The sequence below is a fragment of the Geotrypetes seraphini genome, chromosome 1 (assembly GCF_902459505.1).
Source record: "Geotrypetes seraphini chromosome 1, aGeoSer1.1, whole genome shotgun sequence".
Lineage (NCBI taxonomy): Eukaryota > Metazoa > Chordata > Amphibia > Gymnophiona > Dermophiidae > Geotrypetes > Geotrypetes seraphini.
Window position 1 is genome coordinate 450250756 of NC_047084.1, and position 22469 is coordinate 450273224.

The 22469-nt window shown below is 42.4% G+C and overlaps 1 protein-coding gene across 2 annotated transcripts in view; it reads left to right on the plus strand.

The window, feature by feature from the left end:
* CCNQ (cyclin Q) overlaps positions 1–22469 on the plus strand; it is a 35814-nt gene that overhangs the window by 9455 nt on the left and 3890 nt on the right. The window contains exons 4-6 of one of the 2 annotated variants that reach the window (XM_033921065.1): positions 5672–5804; positions 10241–10468; positions 14146–14936. In XM_033921065.1, coding sequence (XP_033776956.1) covers positions 5672–5804; positions 10241–10468; positions 14146–14235 — 451 coding nt within the window. In that variant the 3' untranslated portion in view covers positions 14236–14936. Of the gene's footprint in view, positions 1–5671; positions 5805–10240; positions 10469–14145; positions 14937–22469 lie in introns of those variants that run through there. The other variant, XM_033921075.1, reaches the window with a different exon arrangement.

Consider the following 22469-nt stretch of genomic DNA (forward strand, 5'->3'; position numbering starts at 1 on the left):
GCCTGGTTTTTATAATGGGGCATCTGTGTGAGAACTATTGCAGTACCACTCCCTTGATAGTAACAACTTGTAGTCAATCCAGAAGCAAAGTGTGATTTGAGTAGGTCAAAAGCAGCAGATTGATCAAGACACACTGCCAAGAGCTACTCGGCCACTATCTAATACTGAATAAACATCACCGAGGAAAGCAGAAATGATTATCTTGGTGCTATGTCCCATTCTATATCCTGAGTGATGAAGAGTGTGTAGTTTGTGTATAGTCTGGTTTGATTTTAAGTCTATGTTAAATATTGTATTACTCTTTAATATTGTAATTTTTAATGTTTTTTATTCATGTTCATCGCTTTGAAGTATGATTAAACGATTAATCAAAAATGCTAATAAACTTGAAACTTAATAAGATAGAAATATGATCTATAAAAGATGTTAATTGTGTGAATACTGCTTTCTCAACAATTTTGGAAATAAATAGTAAATTTGATACTAGTCAATAATTAGATGGCATAGATGAATCTGCTGTGACCTTTTTTAGAAGAGACTTTAAAATCGCATGTTTCCCGGGTGATGGAGCCTGGCCTAAAGAGAGGTTATTAACAACGGTGGAAATTTAGAAATGGATTCAGATTCAGAGAAGGAAGCTTAGTCAACTCAAGGGAATGGGATTAAGTCAAGTAGACTTTATCTTTGAAAGAATTTCAATAGTAAAGATACCATAATCATTTTGAAAATCTGACCAGAATTAACTGAAACCTATCCTTCCTGAAGATGAAGAGTCCAACTGGAGGGTTTGAGAAGCAGATGATTTGTATACCTCAATAGCTGGAAAATTAGATTGCAGAGTAAAGAACTAATTACAGAAGTACTGAGCCAAGTTGGAGTAACTATACTATCTTGATGGGTGCTACAATCAGTACATTCAGTTAGTAATGAATAAAGCTGTTTAGTATTATTCAAAGATCCTTGTACAATCCCTCTGGAGGCTGAACTTCTGGGTTGTGCATCTATTCCAGCCTTGGCTGCAGAACTTAGAAATAAAACCAACCCCCTCTGCGAGGTCACCTGTGCGGACACGCCCCTTGAAGCTCAGTTCGTTTCTGCAGCCTTGCTGAGAGCTTCTAGTTTCTTCTGCTTGTGATTTTATTTCTCAGTTCCTAGTCTTTTATTTTTTTTGGTGCCGCAGGTATTGCCCAAGTGCTGCAGATTCACTCTGAGAGTGTTCCTTCGGAGGGAGATCGCAGACTTTTCCTTAAAGATTGTCTGCTTTTGGAGGGTGCTCTGTAAGCTTTCTAGACCAGTGGTTCTCAACCCTGTCCTAGGGGATCCCCAGCTAGTCAGGTTTTCAAGATATCCCTAATGAATATGCATAAGACATATTTGCATGCCTGTCTCCTCCATTATATGCAAATCTCTCTCATGCATATTCATTAGGGATATCTTGAAAACCACTGCTCTAGACAGTATTATTCAAAGATTTGTTCGAAAGTCTATTAAAGTATGCCTTCTTAGACTCTAACTTGTGAAGTTCTTCCTTTACTCCATAAGAATTCAGCCCTTCTTGTCTTTTGTTTTAACATATACAATCCCTTATCGAATCATACATGCAACGTTTAGAAGAACATTTGGATAGTTTCAGAGGGGCTATTGAGTCCAGTGTTGCAGTTCACAGACAGCTTGTTCTGTCAGTGGGAGCGACTCAAAATTAGATGAGAAATAAATGTGAAATGAGGAAAGGTTCATCAAATTTACATGATGCAGATGTCTGATATAATAGGTTGATGAAGGGTACCTTAGAAATAGATTAAAAGTAATGATCAGAGCAAGAGATTCTAGAAACATGGAAATAGATGGCAGATAAGGGCCACGGCCCATCAAGTCTGCCCACCCCAATAACCCTCCCCTACCTTCTCTGTGAAGAGATCCCATGTGACGATCCCATTTTATCTTAAAATCAGGCACGCTGCTGGCCTCGATTACCTGTAGTGGAAGATTATTACAGCGATCAACCACCCTTTCGGTGAAGAAGTATTTCCTGGTGTCACCGTGTAGTTTCCCGCCCCTTATTTTCCACGGATGCCCTCTTGTTGCCGTGGGGCCTTTGAAAAAGAAGATATCCTCTTCCACCTCGATACGGCCCGTGAGATATTTGAACGTCTCGATCATGTCTCCCCTCTCTCTGCGTTCCTCGAGTGAGTATAGCTGCAATTTTTTCAGCCGTTCCTCATACGGGAGATCCTTGAGTCCCGAGACCATCCGGGTGGCCATTCACTGGACTGACTCAAGTCTTAGCACATCTTTGCGGTAATGCAGCCTCCAGAATTGTACACAGTATTCCAGATTGGGGTCTCACCATGGATCTATACAATGGCATAATGACTTCGGGCTTACGGCTGACGAAACTCCTACGTATACAACCTATGATTTGTCTAGCCTTAGATGAAGCTTTCTCCACTTGCTTGGCAGTCTTCATGTCCTCACTGATGACCACCCCTAAGTCACGTTCTGGAGTGATAAAGCTGTTTTAGATTGGGTTAATGCCAGGTCTAACATGTGGCCTGAAATATGGGTCGGTGCATTAACAAATTTTCTTAAATCTAAAGCTGAAAAGAAAGAACGCAGTTGACTATCCCCTACTACAACAACGGGTGTCTGCATATATGTTGAAGTTCCCTAAAATGAGCAAAGAAGAAAACTTCAATGCAGTGTCAGCTATGGTTTGACAAAGACACTCCTATCCTAATGGGTCAACAGATGGCAGACTATAGACTAAAAGTAAATGACTATTGAATTGGAGTTATCTGAGGCAAGAAAAGTGAATCAGGAATTTGAGAGAAGATTTGGGGAAAGTTCTAAAACCGAAAACTGCTGAGAAAATATAATGGCCTCTCCTCCCTGTTATGATTTTATGCAACAAAAAGTACACTGACAAGCTAGGTGGTAGGCCATAGTAAAAGTAGGCTTCACCCTCATGCAATCATATCTCCGAGATGAAGAAAGTTGAGTTTGGAGCTATTAATAAGATCACAAGTTAATGCAGATTTCTTGCAGAGAAATCTGCAATTAAGTAAGGCAAAGGACATATTCTTTAAAACTGGAGTCTGAAACCCGGGACCCTCCCAGTAAGGAATATTGATTACATTCCTTACCTGATGTAATCATGGTTGACATATAGTAACAATTGGTTTGTGTTCCCAGTGGATTAGAATGGTGACTGGAAATAAAGCATCCGTATATGTAGAATTTGAGTTTATGACCAGGATACTATCTGTGCAAACAAGTCCAAAAAGGACAAGTTATCCAATTGTCCCAAGTAGAACTGTTATTAAAAAAAAAAAAAGTAAGGTTGTCCCCCCGAATCGCCCCAAGGAGTACGTCCTGCTTCATGGGTATGCGCTGCCAAGACATGGAATCCACTGTGGTGTGAGCAGGATCCATGAGGAAAGGGTTCAGAGTTTAAGTCCTGGGCAAGTCAGTGGGAAGGGGGAATTTGTTCATCGATGTTAGGGGGTTGCATAGAAGAAAAACTGTACACTGGCACTGGTGTGGTAATCTTTGTTGTTTGTTTTGAATTAAAAAAAAAAAAAAGAAATCAAATGGAAATAAAGAAGTAAATAAGAAAAGGTAAATAAATGGGGTCAGGTGGGGTTAGGGGCCTAGTGTACTTGTGTGCCGAGGGGCCCTTGAAGAATTAATCCTGCCCTGGATTTAGGATGATGTATAAAACAGAATAACTTGGGTAAATAGCAGATACACACTCTTCATCAGCTAATGAGAGGAAACTTACATAAAGGACTTAAGGGTGGTTGTCTTCCAGCAATAATAGAAATGACATGTAACTTTATAATGAGGTTTTCCCTGGAGTGATAGAACAGGAGGCAGCAGGCAGGAACGCTGGGGCATCCAACAGATTAAGTAGGGTTAGGTGAAGGCAAGGTGGCTGGTAGAAACCTGAAGATGGTATTTTCAGATCAGATTGAACATCTGCTAGCTGCTTGGTTTCTAGCACTTCTCTTTATAAGGTTAAGGGAAGCTTTGTCCTTGAAGATGCAAACTCTTCCCACATTCCTGAAACATGATGTTCTGGAAGGTTCAGTTCCTGGAACTCGATGTCCTTGAAGATATAGTTCTTGGAATTCAAGAAAGTTCCTGAACTCTGCTCCAGTTCTAGCTGATGAGCACATTTAGCTGAACATTCGTCATCGATGCAATATGTCCTTGGTTATACGGCACTTGGTGGCTGAATTAAGTAGGCAAAGATCAGGAGTTTAGTTTCACAGCATTGTCTGTGCCATACTGCAGGAGGTTGTAGCCATGCTCCATTATTTGCTCTCTAGGCTCTGCTTAGACTCCTTTACCACCACTAAGACACTCGGTAGAACTCCCTTCTGAAGGAATTTTTTTTTTTTTTTAATCTTTATTCATTTTTAAAAGTCAACATAAAGTGCAACAGGCTAACCAACAATTAGTACAATAAACAGCACTCATTACAATCAAATGATACAATAAGTACATAACACCCCCTACCCGCACCCTCCCACCCACCCTTCCTGGATGTATATAGTACTCATTCAGAAATCAAAGTGAATACTAATGATCAGTTATTACAAAAGTTTGTCAATAGACCCCAGATTTCTTTGAATTGATTATAGTGTCCCAATTGTAACAAATTCATACGTTCAAACTTATAAATTTGGCTTAAGGTTTCCCACCAAAAACTATAATTTATGTTATCCCAATTTTTCCAGATTTTCGTGATTAGCTGCAGAGCAACTCCTGTCATGATGAGAAGTAATCTATTTTTGTTTGCATTGATTGGACTCTTGGGCATTAATAATGTTCCAAACAACACAACATCATATGACAATGACAATGGAGCTTCCAATATCATATTGATTTGACTCCATATGGATCTCCAAAATTTAAGAATCAAGGGACGATAGAATAGTAAATGATCCAGTGTCCCTATATCAAGATGATTAGACTTAGAACTACAGTCAAAACCTCGGTTTGCGAGTGCACCAGTTTATGAGTGTTTTGCAAGACGAGCAAAACATTCCCGCAAATCGTGCCTCGCAAACCGAGCGTCAACTCGATTTGCAAGTGCCCCCCCCCCCGTGATACGGCATCCCCACCCAGCACCCAAACAGCATCCCTTACCCCGGTTTGGCACTGGCACCAGCACCAACGCACAGGATGTGCCGGTGCCCGAAGATCCTCCCTCTTGCCTGGGCTGTGCTTGGCCTTGAGCATCTGCGCATGCTCAAGGCCTTCTGGTCTCTATCTCTCTGAGATTCAGCTTGATCCTTTAATGGTTTTGTTTTCTTATATTTAACAGATCTAGTGTAAAACATAAAGAATGGGAATTTAAGACATTGTATTCATATTTGAGCCCCCAGATCATGAACAAATAGGGAGAATATAGTCATTTAAACAAAAACACAATTGACAGAGCTAAATCAGCCTTAGTCATTAGTAGTATCTTTATTGTAAGGTGTGATCTCGAGGAAAGCGCTTAGAAATGTCGTCTTCCATAGCATGCAAACTTGCTTTCAGACTATCTACAATGAAAATATTCAGAAAGCCCCACAGGATGGCGGTCCTTCAGGATATGTTTTGGATTTAAGCAAAATGTGTGTTGGGAATAATGCCGACTCATTCCCACCTCCCCTTTCAGATACCTGCACCCAGGCAGTGAGACGCTGGAGCTGGACTCCCATTTCTGGGAACTGAGGGATAGTATCGTGCAGTGTGAGCTCCTCATGCTGAGACTTCTTAATTTCCAAGTCAGCTTTCAGCACCCGCACAAGGTGAGTATTGAAGAGAGAGAATGTCCAAGAGGGTGGATGTACCCTGTTTCCCCGATGATAAGGCAGGGCCATCAAATAAGACAGCCCCCCCTTTTTAGAAAAAAATGTAAAATAAGGCACCCCCCCCGCAAATAAGCCACCCACCGATACCTGCGCTTACCCGAATCGGGTGGTACGGTGGGTGACTCCGTGTGGTCCCTCCGTTTACCGTATTTGCCTCCATGGCTGTGTGCCGCGCCTCGTCATGAAGTGAAGAGGAGGAAGTGACAGGACTGCAGCGCGCGCACGTGACTCCGCGCAAGGAAACACAGGCAGCTTCCCTCATCCCTCCCTAACGGAGACTGCAGGAGTTTGTTCACGGCCAGAACATCCAAAAGTGAGACACGCAGACAGGTTTCTTTTGCTGTGAGCAATACCACTTACTGTATATAAAGCCTGTTTAAAATGCATACGGTATATAAACAATGGTTTCACATTGTCAAGTCCCCTCTGATGCTGCACTACAGAATAATCTCTTTACTGTGTTTCCCTGATGGAGAACATTGGGGACATTAAATGGTACAATATATGGTATGATGAATAAAGCTGGCCATACACGGTACGATTTTTCGGCCGACCGATTCTTCAGCCGACCGTTTTCTTCCTCCAACGAACGCATTGCGAACGTACCTATCGCGAACGTAATAAAATTCTGTTTTTTTTCAACAATAACTGTGTACTGTAGTCTTCTTCATGGGTAAATAAGGCATCCCCCCGAAAATAAGCCCTAGAGCATATTTTGGCCTTCCAAAAAAAATAAGACAGTGTCTTACCATCGGGGAAACAGGGTATATCTGAGGATGTAGGATTGTGTGTGTTGTCCAGAAAAACTTTTTGAATTAAAGTTTTTCCATGAATTTAATTGTGCTTGGTCAGAAAATAATAATAAAAAATTTTTCAGCCCATCATGGGGTCCCTCAAAGCCATTGATTATATAGAGTTCCGTTTTTCTTAAAATGTGCTATTATTTTTGCTTAATGGAGAAAATTTTGTGATGATATAGCTATAACTATGCAAAAATCTACCAGTATTCTATTAAATGAACCTTCAATATCTAAATTTTATTGTGGAAAATAACAGAAATTTAACATACAGTGGTACCTCGGTTTACGAGTGCACTGGTTTGCGAGTGTTTTGCAAGACGAGCAAAACATTTGCAAAATCGGTGCCTCAGAAACCGAGCATGGCTCGATTTACGAGCACCCCCCCTGCGATCCGGCACCCCCTGCCTCGAACCGGCACCCCCCCCCCCGCCACGATCCGACCCCCCCGCCATGATTGGGCACCCCCTGCCACGATCCGACCCCCCCCCGACACAATTGGGCACCCCCCCGCCGCTTCTTACCCTCATCTGGGCACTCTTGAAGATCGGCATCCTCGTCTGCTGGGCCTTGAGCATGCTCAGATGATCGCAGGGGGGTCTTCGAGGGGAGCAATGCCGGTTGTCGGGGGGGGGGGAACGCATCAAAGCGAGTTTCCATTATTTCCTATGGGGAAACTCGCTTTGATAAACGAGCATTTTGGATTACGAGCATGCTCCTGGAACGGATTATACTCGTAATCCAAGGTACTACTGTACTTCGCTAATAGCTAAACACATACACTTTGGTGTAGTCATCTACCAATGGCATTCCAAACACTCAAGCATTCAGGGCCTGATTCTCTAAAAGTGCGTCCCGATTTTAGGCAGCTGTAGGCGTCCTACAGCTGTCTAATCAGCCAATCGGGATGCACGTTTAAAAAAAAAAAATGCTCCCCAGGCAGGCCGCCTATATTGAAGGCGAGGCCCGCAAGACACCTAGGCCCTGATTCTGTATAGAACGCCTGGGAGAGGCGTCCTATTCAGAATCGGCCTAAACTAGACATGGCCCGCTACACTTATCGCGGCAAGGGATCTCTCTGCCGCTATAAGTATAGCGGGCCGTGGCCCCCTGACCGATCGCTGGCAGGAGGGTGCCCAAACCTCCTGCCCGAAGACGCACCCCCCTCCTCGACACTACCAACCGCCCCCCCCCCCCGACACTACCGACCGCCCCCCCCCCGACATTACCGATCGCTGGCAGGAGGGTGCCCAATCCCTCCTTCCCGAAGACGCACCCTCCCGACACTACCGACCGCCCCCCCCCGACATTACCGATCTCCCCCCCCGACAATATCGGTCGCTGGCAGGAGGGTGCCCAATCCCTCCTGCCCGAAGACGCACCCCCCCGGCGCTAACAACCCCCACTCCACCAAACCTGTTCTTACAGATGGGTCTTGCACGTCGAGCAAACAGGCACGCCTCGTCGAAATGAAGCGGGCCCGCCCCTTCCCAGCCCATCCCGCCGAAGCCTAAGGCCTGATTGGCCTAGGCTCTAGAAGCCTGGACCAATCAGGCTTTAGGCATAGCGGGTCCGCCCATCCCTACTAAGTCTAAGGTCTGATTGGCCAATCAGGCCTTAGATTAAGTGGGGATGGGCGGACCCGCTATACCTAAGGCCTGATTGGTCCAGGCTTCTAGAGCCTGGGCCAATCAGGCCTTAGGCTTCGGCGGGATGGGCTGGGAAGGGGCGGGCCCACTTCATTTCGACGAGGCGTGCCTGCCGGCTCAAGACGTGCAAGACCCTTCTAAGAACAGGTTTGGTGGAGTGGAGGTTTGGGGGGGTTAGCACCGGGGGGGGGTGCGTCTTCGGGCAGGAGGGATTGGGCACCCTCCTGCCAGCTATTGATATTGTCGGGGGGGGGATCGGTAGTGTCGGGGGGGGGGGCAGTCGGTAGTGTCGGGGGGGGGCGTCTTCGGGCAGAGGGTTTGGGCACCCTCCTGGTCAGGGGGCCGCGGCCCGCTATACTTATAGCGGCAGAGAGATCCCTTGCCGCGATAAGTATAGCGGCCGCGTCTACTTACAATGTAGGCCAGCATTTTGCTGGCCTACATTTTAAGCTTCTCCTCTACTAGGGAGACGCGTAGGGCCGCCTAGGTTCAGCCTAAGGCCCGCCTAAGGCCCTTAGACGAGCTTAGGCATCTTGCGGGTCTCCCTAGGCTCCCAGAGGTGCCTTCAGGCTTGCCTGGGGAGCATTTTTTTTTTTTAAAACGTGCATCCCGATTGGCTGATTAGACAGCTGTAGGACGCCTAAAATCGGGATGCACTTTAGAGAATAAGGGCCTCAGTGTCTAATTGAGATAGGATAAAGCCTGCAATGCTGTTCAGCTAGTGCAGCGAGGATATTGAAAGTTCATTTAATCAAATACTGCTTGATTTTTTTTTTTTTTTTTTGCATAAAATGTCTTTATCAATGTATCATTGCTGAGTGGAGGAGAGTGTGGCGCAGTGGTTAGAGCTACAGCCTCAGTATCCTGAGGTTGTGAGTTCAAACCCCACGCTGCTCCTTGTGACCCTGGGCAAGTCACTTAATCCTCCACTGCCCCAGGTACATTAGATAGATTGTGATCCCACCGGGACAGCTAGGGAAAATGCTTGAAGTACCTGTATATAAACCGCTTTGAGTATAGTTGTATAACTACAAAAAGGCAGTATACAAGTCCCAATCCCTTAATAAAAGTTATAGCTATAATACCAAGAAATTTGCTCCATTAAGCAAAAATAGTAAATTTTAAGAAAATCAGAGCTTTATGTAATCGGTAGCTTTGAGCAACCCCAGGATAGGCGTTAAACAATTTTTAAAAAAATTGTTTTCTGATCAAGCATAATCAAATTCATGGGAAAATCTTCAATTTGCACAGTTTTTCCAACTTTGGTTTTCTGGACAACTCTAGTGTGTCAGCAAGTAGATGGCATGTGTATTTGTCCTTGCAGTGTGTCCTGTCTGGTAAAGAATGACACAGGAACAAATTTGTCCTCGTCCCCGAAGGATCTATCTCCATCCCTGTCCCATCTCCTCGAGTTCTGTCCCTGCCTCATCCCTATCCCTGCACAAGCCTCAAACACTTATAACTAGTAAATGTTTACCACATCTTTTCCTCTGGGGTCTTAGCTTTCACCCTACAGAGTTTAAGGTGCAGGGTTCTTAATCTCTAGAATTGGGCTCACTCTTCCAAATGCTTGTTTGAGGTTTGTGCAGATGAGGACAGAGCTTGTAGGGATGGGACAGGGACAGAACTTGAGGGAATGGGTCAGGATTGGAGATACAGCCCTCAGGGACGGGGACAAATTTGTCCCTGTGTCATTCTCTACTGTCTGGTTCCCCTGAGGCACTGTTGCACTCTTCTAGCCCAAGCCACAAGCTTCTTAACTCTTCTCCTTACCTCTCCCCTATCTCTGGCCAAGGGATTCAAACAGGCCTGGCAGGTATCCTGTGAACTGCATATATGCTGAATCTATTTTATGAGTATAGGTTATTGTTGAGAGAGAAAATAATTTATATTTGGATGTTCCTAATAATTCTTCCCCTCTCCACAGTACTTACTCCATTATCTGCTTTCTATGAAGCACTGGATGAACCGTCACAGCTGGGAGCGGACCCCAGTCGCTGCTGCAGCATGGGCTTTGCTCCGGGATAGCTACCATGGGACGCTCTGCTTGCAACACAAGGTGCAACATGTGGCCATAGCTGTGCTATACTTAGCCCTGCAGTGTTATGGTGTTGAGGTACCAGCCCAAGCTGCAGGGGAGAGACCATGGTGGCAGGTGAGGAAATGGGGTAGAATCTGGTGGGTCCTGCCTTCAGCTATTGAGTGTTTGGAAGAGTGAGCCCAGTTCTAATAGTAGAGATTAAGAACCCTGCACCTTAAACTCTGTAAGGTGAAAGCTAAGACCCCAGAAGAAAAGATATGGTAAACATTCACTAGTTACAAGGTATAAATCATGAACAAGATGCATTTTTTTAGCTGAAAAGGATTGTTTGTTTCAGGGGTGGACAACTGCAGTCTACAAGGGCTGCAACTCAGTTGGGTTTTCAGGATTTCTGTAATGAATATGCATAAGATCTATTTGCACACATTGGAGGCAGAGCATGCAAATAGATTTCATGCATATTCATTTGAGAAATCCTGAAAATCTGTTTGGGTTGTAGTCAAGGACCAAGGTTGCCCATCTTTGGTCTAGACCAAGGTATTTGTCGCCAGTAGATATAGTGACAATTGGACACAGCTACTGGACCATTTGTCTGGCAGGTGCTGAAACAGAGGAGTGATGGCTAGATGAGGAATCATGTATTTTCAACAGTAGGGAAAGGGATTGGGACTTGTAGGCCGCTTTTTTGTAGTTTTTACAACCACACTCAGAGCTGTTTACATACAGGTACTTCAAACATTTTCCCTATCTGTCCCAGTGGGCTCACAATCTCTCATGTACCTGTGGCAGAGATAAAAGGATAAGGCTGTATATAAAGTAATGAAATCATCAGAATGGATGCAAACTGTGTAAAAGTAAGGATATTTATCAAACGCCTTCCTGCTTTAGTTACTTATAGTCTTTAAGTAAATCAGAAGCGGTGCTACTGTGCTGATTTTCACCAGGATCCCGTTCAGGTTTTACAATTTACATGTTAATCTGAAGAGAAGAAGGTTATAAGAATCCCAACCCCTCCTGCCCCCTCCCCCGACAAAGAGGTTTGGGCTCCCCCTGCCTCTATCTTTGGGGGTGGTCTTGGGTCATTGGGCAGGAGGGGTTGTGCTTCCTCCTGCCTCGATCTTCGTTGGGGGTGTTGGGGGTCTTCGGGCAGGAAGGAGTGGGCTTCCCTCCTGCCAATTTTCTTTCACGCAGGGTTGGGGATGCCATGGCAGGAGGGAGTGGGCTTCCTTCCTGCCAATTTTCTTTTGCGGGGGATGGGGGTCGACATGGCAGGAGGAAATAGGCATTCCTCCCACCATTTTCACTGTCACGGGTGGTTTGTGGTGCCAGTGCATCAGGGAAGGCCGTCGTCAAGGGTGCTTTTTTTTTCTTTTGGTTTTTTTTATTTCTAATAGGACAGATATTGTGCATTTGTAACATGCACAGCATCTGTGCCCATTAAAAATAAAAAGGAATAAACAGATAAGTGGCTGGTCTTCACCAGTCGCTTTTTTTGTTAAAATCTTCATTCGTTTTTAAAGCCAAGACAAAGTGCAACATATTATCATTAACAGAATAAACATCATTCAAATTCATCAAATATTATTGTATGTACATATTCTCCTCCCCTCCACCCTTCCCGAGAGTGTTAAAACAGTAATACAGATCAAAGGATAATACAAATGATCAAGGCATATAAAATTACAATCATATGACAAGATAAGTACATATTCCCCCCTCTCCCTCCCACCCACCCACCCATCCTGGAGGTGTATAACTTTCTCTCAGAAATCAAGGGTAAGACTAATATTCACTCCTTGCAAAATTTTGTTAATGGGTCCCAAATTTCTCTGAACTTATAGTGTCACATATGAATGGAAATCATATGTTCAAACCTATAGGTTTGGCATAAGGTTTCCCACCAGAAGCAATAGTTTAATCGGTTCCAGTTTTTCCAATTCTTCATGATAAGTTGTATGGCAACTCCTGTCATAATGAGAAATAATTTATTACTATTAGGAGTTAACGGACTCTTAGGTATTAATAACGTACCAAACAATACTGCATCATACGTCAATGCCAATGGGACCTCCAGTATAGTATTAATATGATTCCAAATGGATTTTCAAAATTTAAGTATCGGGACAAAAGAAGAGCAGATGATCCAATGTCCCTATATCCAGATGACAATGCCAGCATCTATTAGACTTAGAACTATCTACCTTTTGTAGTCCAACAGGGGTCCAGAAAATTCTATATAACAAAAATAACCAAGTTTGTCTCATAGATGCTGATGTTGTGCATCTTATCCTCTAAGTCCAAATTTGTGGTCATTTGCTGCTTTGTCTCAATGCTCCAAATGTCTCTTAGACTAGTTTTTGTTTTATTATTCAGATGCTCAGATATTAATTTATACCACTTGGCTGCCTAATGCCCTAGCAAATCTGTCTGGAAACACAGACCTGGCAAGCTATAATGAGTTTTTAAATTACGCCAATCAGGGAACCCCTTCTGAATGGCCTGCTTCAACTGCAACCACTTAAATGCTTGAGTCTTTGAAATACCAAATGATTGTTGCAGTCGTGAAAAGTCAAGCATCTTCCCGTCTGATAACACATCATTCAATGTGCGTATGTCCGCCTGCAGCCAGTGCTTCCAGAGGATCTTAGACTCGCCAATTTGAATTTTGGAGTTTAACCATAAGGACTGACATGTGGATTGATGAATTGGAATAGGTATTATGTTATTAATAAATTTTAATGTCTGCCATGTAGATAATAAAATTCTATTGTCCTTATACAACCTAGGTAACTTGATACTTAACATATGACACAATCTCAATGGAGACAGAAGTTGCCATTCTAAATAAAGCCAATCCGGAAGTTACTCCAAGACCTCGGGAAGGATCCAATACATACCCTGATGCATTATGAAAGCTTGATGGTATCGATAAAAATTGGGAAAATTTACCCCACCCTCCGCAATTGGTTTTTGTAAGGATACTAAAGCAATACAAGCAGTTTTATCCAGCCATATAAATTTCCTGAGAATACCATTCAATTTTTTATAGAACTTTCTAACTTGACACAGCAAATGTCCAGCTGCACTGCTCATATAGAGCAGTTAGAGACCCGGGTGTCAGGGACTGACACAGGAGCTTGAAGATTTAAGTAACAGAAATAGAAGAAATAACATTTAGATTCTCGGATTAAAAGAAAGTTTGGAAGAGGCAAATATAATTGATTTCTTAACATCTTTTATTCCGTAGGTTCTATCATTGAAATTCAGACATCCATTTGAAATTGAATGAGCTCACCGTCTCCCCTCGAGAGCTTCTTTCACTCAAAAAAGTCCAAGACTGGTAATTTTAAAAGTGCTGAGATTTCAGCAGGTCATGGACATCCTTTCAGTTGCAAAAAAAAGTGAAGCAGATTCAGCAGTTGCTTTTTTTAGATCGCTAAAAGCGATCACTTTTTTTAGTGCATCGTTAAACCATGTTGGAGCATCAATTGCTCTACTAGTTTACATGGCATTTTAATATTAATGAGCTTATTTGCATGGTCGGATCGGGGAATGAGCGATCATGGAGAAAATGGAATAAATAAATAAAGAAGAACCCTTCACTTTAGTGGAGATTGTGTGGTAGATCTACAGATGAGTCTCTATGCAGGCTTTAGCCTTAAAGTTCTATTAGGAGTAGTCAGTAGCAGGGTTTAAGAGAAGGAGTTTTGTGCTTATTCTCATTTGTTTGTACCCCATGTGTGTGGTGGTTTTGTTTTTTTTTTTTTTAACTTCTGTCATCTTATTTTCAGGTTTTCAGTGAAGATCTCACTGAGCAGATAATACTTGACATTGTTTCAGAACTAATACAGCTTTATGCACTGGACACTGAAATCTCATAGCCAGGCGAAGAAGAAGGGTTGTCCAAATCCTCTTCAAGCAAACACCACTCTGCGGCAACTGTCTGCCATCTGCACACATTAAGCAGAGGATAAAAAGCAAGCCCTGTGAGATGATGGGGGAGGGGGGTGCCAGAAAATGTATGGAAAAAGCTGGAAAAGGGATATCCCAACATCCACCATAAGCCAGGAGGTGGGATGGCAGCTCAGAGAACCATGAGGCAGCAGTTGAGACTTGCCTGAATCCTCTTTTATTTTAATGCCACGGACTTGCAGCAACTGTTACTGAGTCACACACACGCACTCTCTGAGGGGCCCTAGAGGGAGCAGATGCAAATTGTGAATTCTCAAGGTTTGTGTTTCACCTGGCCACACTAAACTGACTCTCTAACAACAATAAAAGCAGCTGTTATTTATCCAGTTCTCTGCACTTTGCTGTTCTGTAGATTGTTAGGACAAGGTCAATATGGAGAATTAGTGTCAGGTGGAAGTCCTACTAAAATCAGGTAGTTGCAGAATGTTCCTTTGGTACAGTCGCTTAAATGGGCATTACAAAGACTGCCAGGTTATACTGATAAACATGAGATACCTTAAAAATAAGATTGTGATATTTGTTTATATTATAGAACATAAACCAGATATATTTTGTATTATCGAGTCTTAACACAGGAGGATACAGTTTTATTAAATCAATTGTGCCCCCAGCCTATTTAGTTTTTTTCTCAATTGAAAATTTCAAAAGGGGGGGGGGTAATCATTATTAAAACAGTCTTAAAGTTTAGTAAGAGAGAACTTCCAGTTATTGAAGCTGTAGAGATTTTATTGCTTATATTGGAGGGTTTGAAAATTAATTCAGATACTATTCTCAGGTCTGACCATCATTGGATCTCATTTTCTTTGAGATTAAAAGTCAGTATGGGATTTAAAAAAATCAGAACATAACGGTTTCTCTTCTGACCTATTTTGAGCTGGCAGATGTTAAAAAAAACCAGTTTAAAAAATGCCCAGCTTTTTTTTTTTTATATATCTTTATTAATTTTTCAGTCTAAAAACAGTGCATAAAGGAATACATACAAGTAATTTGAAAAACAGCACTTGCATCAATCAATATATGAGAAACCATTTTCACCCCCCTCCCACCCACCCTAATTCCAATGTATTCAATAAATCATACAACAGTACATACATGTAATTAATAAAAAATCCAAATATAATATCCCTCTCCCTCCTACCCACTCCCCTTCCCTGGATGTACAAATCAAACCGGAAATAAGGGAATAAATTATTTAATTAAGATTGATAAAATTGGTCGATGGACCCCACATCAGTTTAAACAACTTATTATTACCCATTAGATCAGAATTCATTTTCTCGTATTTATAACACAAGCATAATGAATTCCATCAAAAAGTGAAATTTAATCTGTTAAAATTCTTCCAATTTTTAGTAACCATTTTCATGGCTACCCCAGTCATTATACCAAGTAGTCTGCTTTTATGTCTAGTTGAGGTGTAGGAGATAACAATGTCCCACAGATTACCGCTTCATACGACAGCAGAACCGCAGTCTCCAGAATCAAATTAATATGTCCCCATATAGATTTCCAAAAGTTGAGTATCAAAGGACAATAGAACAACAGATGATCCAGTGTCCCTATGTATAGATGACAGTGCCAGCATCTATTAGATTTTGAACTATCTAACTTCTGTAATCTAACAGGGGTCCAAAAACTTCTGTGCAACAAAAAAACCCATGTTTGTCTCATAGATGCTGACGCTGTACATCTCATCCTCCAAGTCCAAATCCATGGCCATTGAATAGCAGAAATTTGTTGCTTTATCTCAATGCTCCAGATGTCTCTTAGACTAGTTTTAGGTTTTTTTATTCAGATATTAATTTATACCACTTGGCTGCCTGATGCCTTAGCAAATCTGTCTGAAAGCATAGGCCCGGCAAACTATACTGATTTTTTAAATTGCGCCAATCAGGGATCCCCTTCTGAATGGCCTGCTTCAACTGCAACCACCTATATGTTTGAGACTTTGCAATGCCGAATGAATGTTGCAGTTGTGAAAAATCAAGCATTTTCACATTTGATAACACATCATCAAAAGTACTTATACCTGCCTGCAGCCAATGTTTCCAGAGGATCTTAGACTCGCCAATTTGAATCTTGGAGTTCAACCATAAGGATTGACACGTGGATTGTTATACTGATATAGATGTTAAATTATCAATAAATTTTAAGGTTTTCCAGGTGGTAAAAAGAATACTATTGTCCTTATAAATTCTGGGTAACTTGATACTCAATATCTGACATAACCGTAATGGGACCGTCACTTCAAAAGCACTTGTGGAACACACTATTCCCTTCCAAAAATAGACTGATGTTAGACCCAAAAATTCATACATTTAATTTAAATTGAATATGTTTGATGAAATAGATCTCAAGTGCTCGCAGTTACAAGCTGAACAGAACTAGTGTTGGCTTGTAACTATTTCGTGAGCTATCCTTATATCTTTATCATTCAATTTAAAGTGTATAAGTATTATCATATTTGCATTATAAAATTGAAATAATGAAAAATTAACTTAAATAATGGTATTAAGGATTCAGGATTTTTCAGATGAAGCAAGATATCATCTGCATAAGCAGAAATCTTATATTCCCAACCTACATAAGGAATCCCCTGTATCTCCTTTGCCTGCTGTATAGCCAGCAACAAGGGTACCAGAACAATGTCAAAAAGCAAAGGAGATAAGGGACATCCTTGTCTAACTCCCCTTTTCAGACAAAAACGTTCAAAAAATGTATTATTAATATATAGCCTGGCTGAGATGGAACTATACAAGGTTTGAATCATTTGAATAAATCCGGAGCCTATACCAAACCAATCCATCGCTTGATACATGAAAGTCCATTCCACACAATCAAAGGCCCTCTCTGCATCCAAAGAGACAGAGAAAGCCGGATTATTCATTGTTTTTGATAAACTTAGCATATGAAATGCCAATCTAGTATTTGAAGAATGTCTTTGACCAACGAAACCAGTTTGGTGCATACTGATCATATAAGGGAGAGTCTTGGCTAATCTTAGAGCCAATAACTTAGCCAGGAGTTTACCATCCACATTAATTAAAGAAATAGGCCTCTAGTTCAAAACCAAAAGGGGATCTTTGTTTGGCTTCGGCAAAACAATGGTTAAAGATTCCGCCATAGTACCTGAAATATAACCTTAATCAGTTATGACTGATATAAATTTAGAAGATGAGGTAATAGATATAATTTGGAATGATTTGAAAAACTCCACTGTAAATCCATCACTACCCGCAGCGGATCCAACTCAGGGATTTCAATGCTTCCTGGAGTTCCTTAAGTGATATAGGTGCTTCAAGATTTCCTTTTATATGCTCGGGAATTTTTGGCCCATGAATTAACTTTAAAAATTCTAAACCCTCAATTTCTTTATTTGAATAAAGTTCAGAAGAATATAAAGCCTTGTAATATTCCAAAAATTGTTCAAATATATTTCCAATTTGAGTTTGAGTTGTACCCTTCTCATCTTTAATGGCCCCCAATCTTTACTTTTCTTTTTTTAGCTTTAAGATAATTAGCTAATAATCTTCCCGATTTATTTGAGTTTCCATAATACAGAGCCTGCTGAAAAAACAAATCTTAGCAGATTGTGAGGAAATCTCATTATATTTATACTAGGCTTTAAGCCCGTTACATTAACGAGTGCTAGAATAGATGTGTGTGTCTCTTTCTTTCTCTCTCTCGGCCACTTTTTGTCTGTCTTTCTTTTTGTCTCTCTCTTTCCTTGGCTGTCCACCACCATCCCTTGCCTGCTCCTCCTGTCCAGCAGTAGCCCTTGTCCCTTCCTTTTAACTCCCCCCTGTCCAGTAGCACCCCTTCCCTGCTCCCCCTGTCCAGTAGTAGGCCTTCTCCCTTCCATTTACCTCCCCCCTGTCCAATAGCAGCCCTTCTCCCTTCATTTTACCTCCCCCTTATCCAGAAGCACTTCTTCCCTACTCCCCCTGTGCAGCAGTAGGCCTTCTCCCTACCTTTTACCCCTCCCCCTCTGTCCAGCAGCTCCTCTTACCTGATCCCCCTGTCCAGCAGTAGGCCTTCTAGTTTTCCTGCTCCCCCTGTCCAGCATCCACTAACCTGGGCAGCCTCGGTGCTTTTGCTAGGCCGGCCCACCTCGCATTATCGAAGTGAGCCGGCCTAGCAAATGCCCCGCGGCTGCTGTGTTTGCTGGTCGGGGGGTGAGAAGAGGCGTCCCGGCAGCACAGGAGTCAAACCCCACTGAAATTGCCGTCGTAAGCCGCCTGACGTGCTGGAAATGGAATTCGGCATGGAGGGACACAGCACGGTGGCAGGGATCACAAAATCCTAAGTGCGCATGTGCGCGTGGGGTTTTATTATAGAAGATTTAGCATTTTGTGGCCAATTGTGACTCTAAAGTCAAAATAGTTTGTTCCAAATTAAAAAATTCAAATTTTGAGATGTTTAAAAAAAAGCAGTTTTAAAAATGCCCAGCTTTTAACTCATGTAACTGCCTTAACTCTATGGAATTCTGTTTTGAAAAGACTCTTTGGAGAAGGTTACACCTATGAAAGAAGTTTGTATTCATTGTAACAACAAAATTCCTTTGTTTACTATGGAATTGATGCAATTAAAATTTAAGATCAAGCATTTATACCTTCATGTTTTCTTCCTTTCTGAGCTCTATTCCTTCCTGAGGCTCCCTTATGCTCTTTGAAATGGGAAAGAGGGCCCTAAATACCTGGGACCACAGCTTAAACACCACATAATGTTTTCTGTATTTTTCTGTTTTTAGTATTGCAAACTGCATGGGCGAATTGTGGTACTGTATATGAGAGAGACATGCAATGAAAGTCCTCTGCTCTTTATATTTGGCTTGGATTTTCACATAGCTGAGAATGTTAACACACCCCTCAGTATATGTTTTTCCTCTCAGGGGTGCTATCTGTATTCCTACTACTATATTTAGATGCAGGCGGGATAGGTTACTTCAGTTCAACTCCAATACACTTCTTCACTTCTTTTACCTCTTTATTCCAAATTCTTATATTCTACTACCATGAAATTTACTTCTTACAAGGAGGAAAAAGCTTCAAATCCCCGTCCCAAGTCAGAACATGTCTTGCTTCAGACTAGAAAGGGTAAGAACCTCACTGGCTTTAAAAAAAAACCCTCCTTGCTGTCCTTTTACTTGGAATTTCTCTTTAATACACAGTTCAGACATAAGCAATAGTCACTTATCTTATTCCACGCACTTCCACCTTCACTTCTGGTGCCCGTCTTAACAAACTGTGTCTGGCATCCTTAGATGTCTTAGATGCTCTCTGTATTCCCCATTCATTGAAACTCATTGATGGATGCATTGGAATCTGGAGCTCGATCCAGAATCTCCAAATACCAAGCTGGTTCTGCAGCTCTGCCAAGACCATTTCCCTTCTTTGTAATTTTGTAAATCCTGCAGGCTTGTGAAATGTGCTCCTCCCCCCAAGTATTGTGCAATATTGAGTTAATTACTGTAAGAAAATATTAAAGTAGTTAACTACTTTGTCACCATCACTGTGACTGTAATTAATTACTTTTGAAGAGTAACTAACATGACATAACAGGGCAGAGGATGTGGTTGGCATGAGTTGGTCAAACCTCCTTGAAATGAGCATCAAGAGATGAAGTTATGTGTGTATAAGATGGATATTTCCAAGAAACAAGTAGGCAAACGGTGTGCTAAGTCCCGAAGGAAGGAAATTGTGTAGTCAGTCACGTCAAAGTTGAAGAGGGTCTTTAAAACTCTTTATTAAAGTAGGTTAAAATACTGCCTGACATGGCCTTGTTTTCCCTGCATGTGATACTTCAGTGGCTTAACTTTTACCTTGTGGTGTCAGTGAAAAACATTACCATAAGCATAAGGCATTGCAGGATCTCCTTCCAAAGGATATTTAGCCTCTTCAAGTATCATAAGGCTTTTACCATAAGTATTCTTAGATGTTGTATCAGTAAAGGAAAAGCAATTAGTTTAAGTAGGTAACTCTAATCAGCAATTAGTTACTTTCCTAAATGAGTAATTTAATTACTGTAACTAATTACTTTTAGCTGTGAAGTAACTAACTAGTAACTGTGTAATTAATTACTTTTGAACATTGCCCTCCCCTATAATACCACCAAAGTGTCATCTTCCTTGCCAAGGATTCTTGATTGGATATCACTTTAGGTAATTACATGCTCTCCTTCCTGTCCCTTCCATGGTGCTTGTATCAGCCTAGCTTTAGTTGCCACAAAGGAGCTTGCTATTTTCCACAGTGTGAATCCATTTTTCCCACCAACAGAAAAACTCTTCAATGACTACACCATCCTTCGACTGCTTGTATAAATTCTCTCCAAAGATTCAGGCCCAGATGCACTAAACTCACCGATCATCGTTAAACCATAGGACAGGTGTGTCAAACTCAATGACATAAGGGGCCGAAATCTAAAACATAGGCTAAGTCTCGGGCCAAATTTTTTATTAAGATACTTAGTGGTCCTTTTATTAAGGTACGCTAACTGATTTAGCATGAGCTAAATGCGCACCTTAATAAAAGGATCCCTTAGTCTTAGTAGAAGTATAGGGTTACAACATCTCCAACCCCTCTTTGATGTAAACAAAATAAATAAAAAAAAGACTTTTCCTCTCTCTTTTATGTCCTAGTTCACACCTGCTGTCTAGCACCAGCTCTGGCAGGATACACATTTCAAATCTGACATATTGTAATCACAAAACAGAAAATACAATTATTTTCTATCTTTTGTTGTCTGGTCATTATTCAGATCATGTTGTGGTCCCAGGCTGTGGTTGTCTTCTGATAACTCGCTTGCCAGGGTCTCCTTCTTTCTTCTCTTCCGTTTCCCTTCCCTCCCCCGGAGGTCTGGCATCTCCCTTTTTCCTCGTCTCAGTTTTCTGCCCAGAGAATTTTCCTGCCTATTTCCGTGTTTCCCCTTCCTAACTCCACTCTGGAAAATTTCCCTTCAGAATGAGGGTAGGCCAGACACTGTTCCCTTCAGCAAGGACCGCACAAGGATCGAGAGCTGGCTGCCAATCTACCCAGCGCTCACCACAGGGTACAGGCCCGTACGCACTCCAGCGTCGACTCATACCCAGTAGCGGCTCCAACCCCTCACAATCACACATAAGCCCCATTGTCTTCTCACTCCTCTGTCACAATGATACCGCCCTCCCTGTAGACTCCCATTCTCACATTAAAGCAGCCTGCAGAGGATCGCCAGTCAGCTGTAGCGATCCTAGCAGGCTGCTGTCAGCCTCCATAGCATGTTCTCTCTGCTGCGGTCCTGCCCCTCCTTTGACATACGGGACCACGGCAGAGGGAACGTGCTGCTGAGGCTACGGCAGCCTGCTAGGATCATTACAGCCGACCAGTGATCCTCTGTAGGCTGCTTTAATGTGAGTCCAGAAAGCCGTGTGAATCTACAGCTGATGCAGTGCTGATTGGTAAAAAAAAATGTCTGCTTAAGTGCAAATTGGTAATTATCTGGTGGGCCAAATTTTATTACACCACGGGCCAGATTTAGCCTGTTGGACAGAGTTTGACATGTCTGCCATAGGAGGAGGTTAAGGTATCTGAAGACCTGCCATTTTGAAGAGGCAGATGGGCCTGTCGGCAGATGGACATCCCTTTTGACGGCTTTCTACAACAAGAGATGAGTGAGGTTTTGGGGGGTGTTCTTGAGCCAGGTGGGGGGCGGTTCTGACCTGACTTACCCAGACCACCAGGGCCTTCTCTTGGGGACTTGTTGGGGTGATGGGAGGAGGTAGAATGGGGGGCCTTGTTGTCAGGAGGGGGGTGTCCTGGTCTTGGTCAGGTGTGTGGGAGTGGTCCAGGTGACCGAGGTAAGAAAGAGTGGGCATCCCTCCTGCTGTCTTTTTAAAAAGTTGTTGGGGGGGGGAGGAGGGGGGTCCGGGTTGCTGAAACAGAAGGGCGTGGGCATCCCTCCTGCCTCTTTTTTCAGGGGCCGTTGGAGGGGGGAGGCATTGCAGCTTTTTAAAAGAATGGGAACAGGTATTGTGCATGTGTTACACATGCACAATATCTGTACCATTAAAGAAAAAAAAAGTCTTCCTGTCCCAAACAGCTGAGTGGCAGGAGGATGCTTTTTTGTGGCAAAATAAAAGCAGGTACCCCTGTCTCCACTCCCTCTG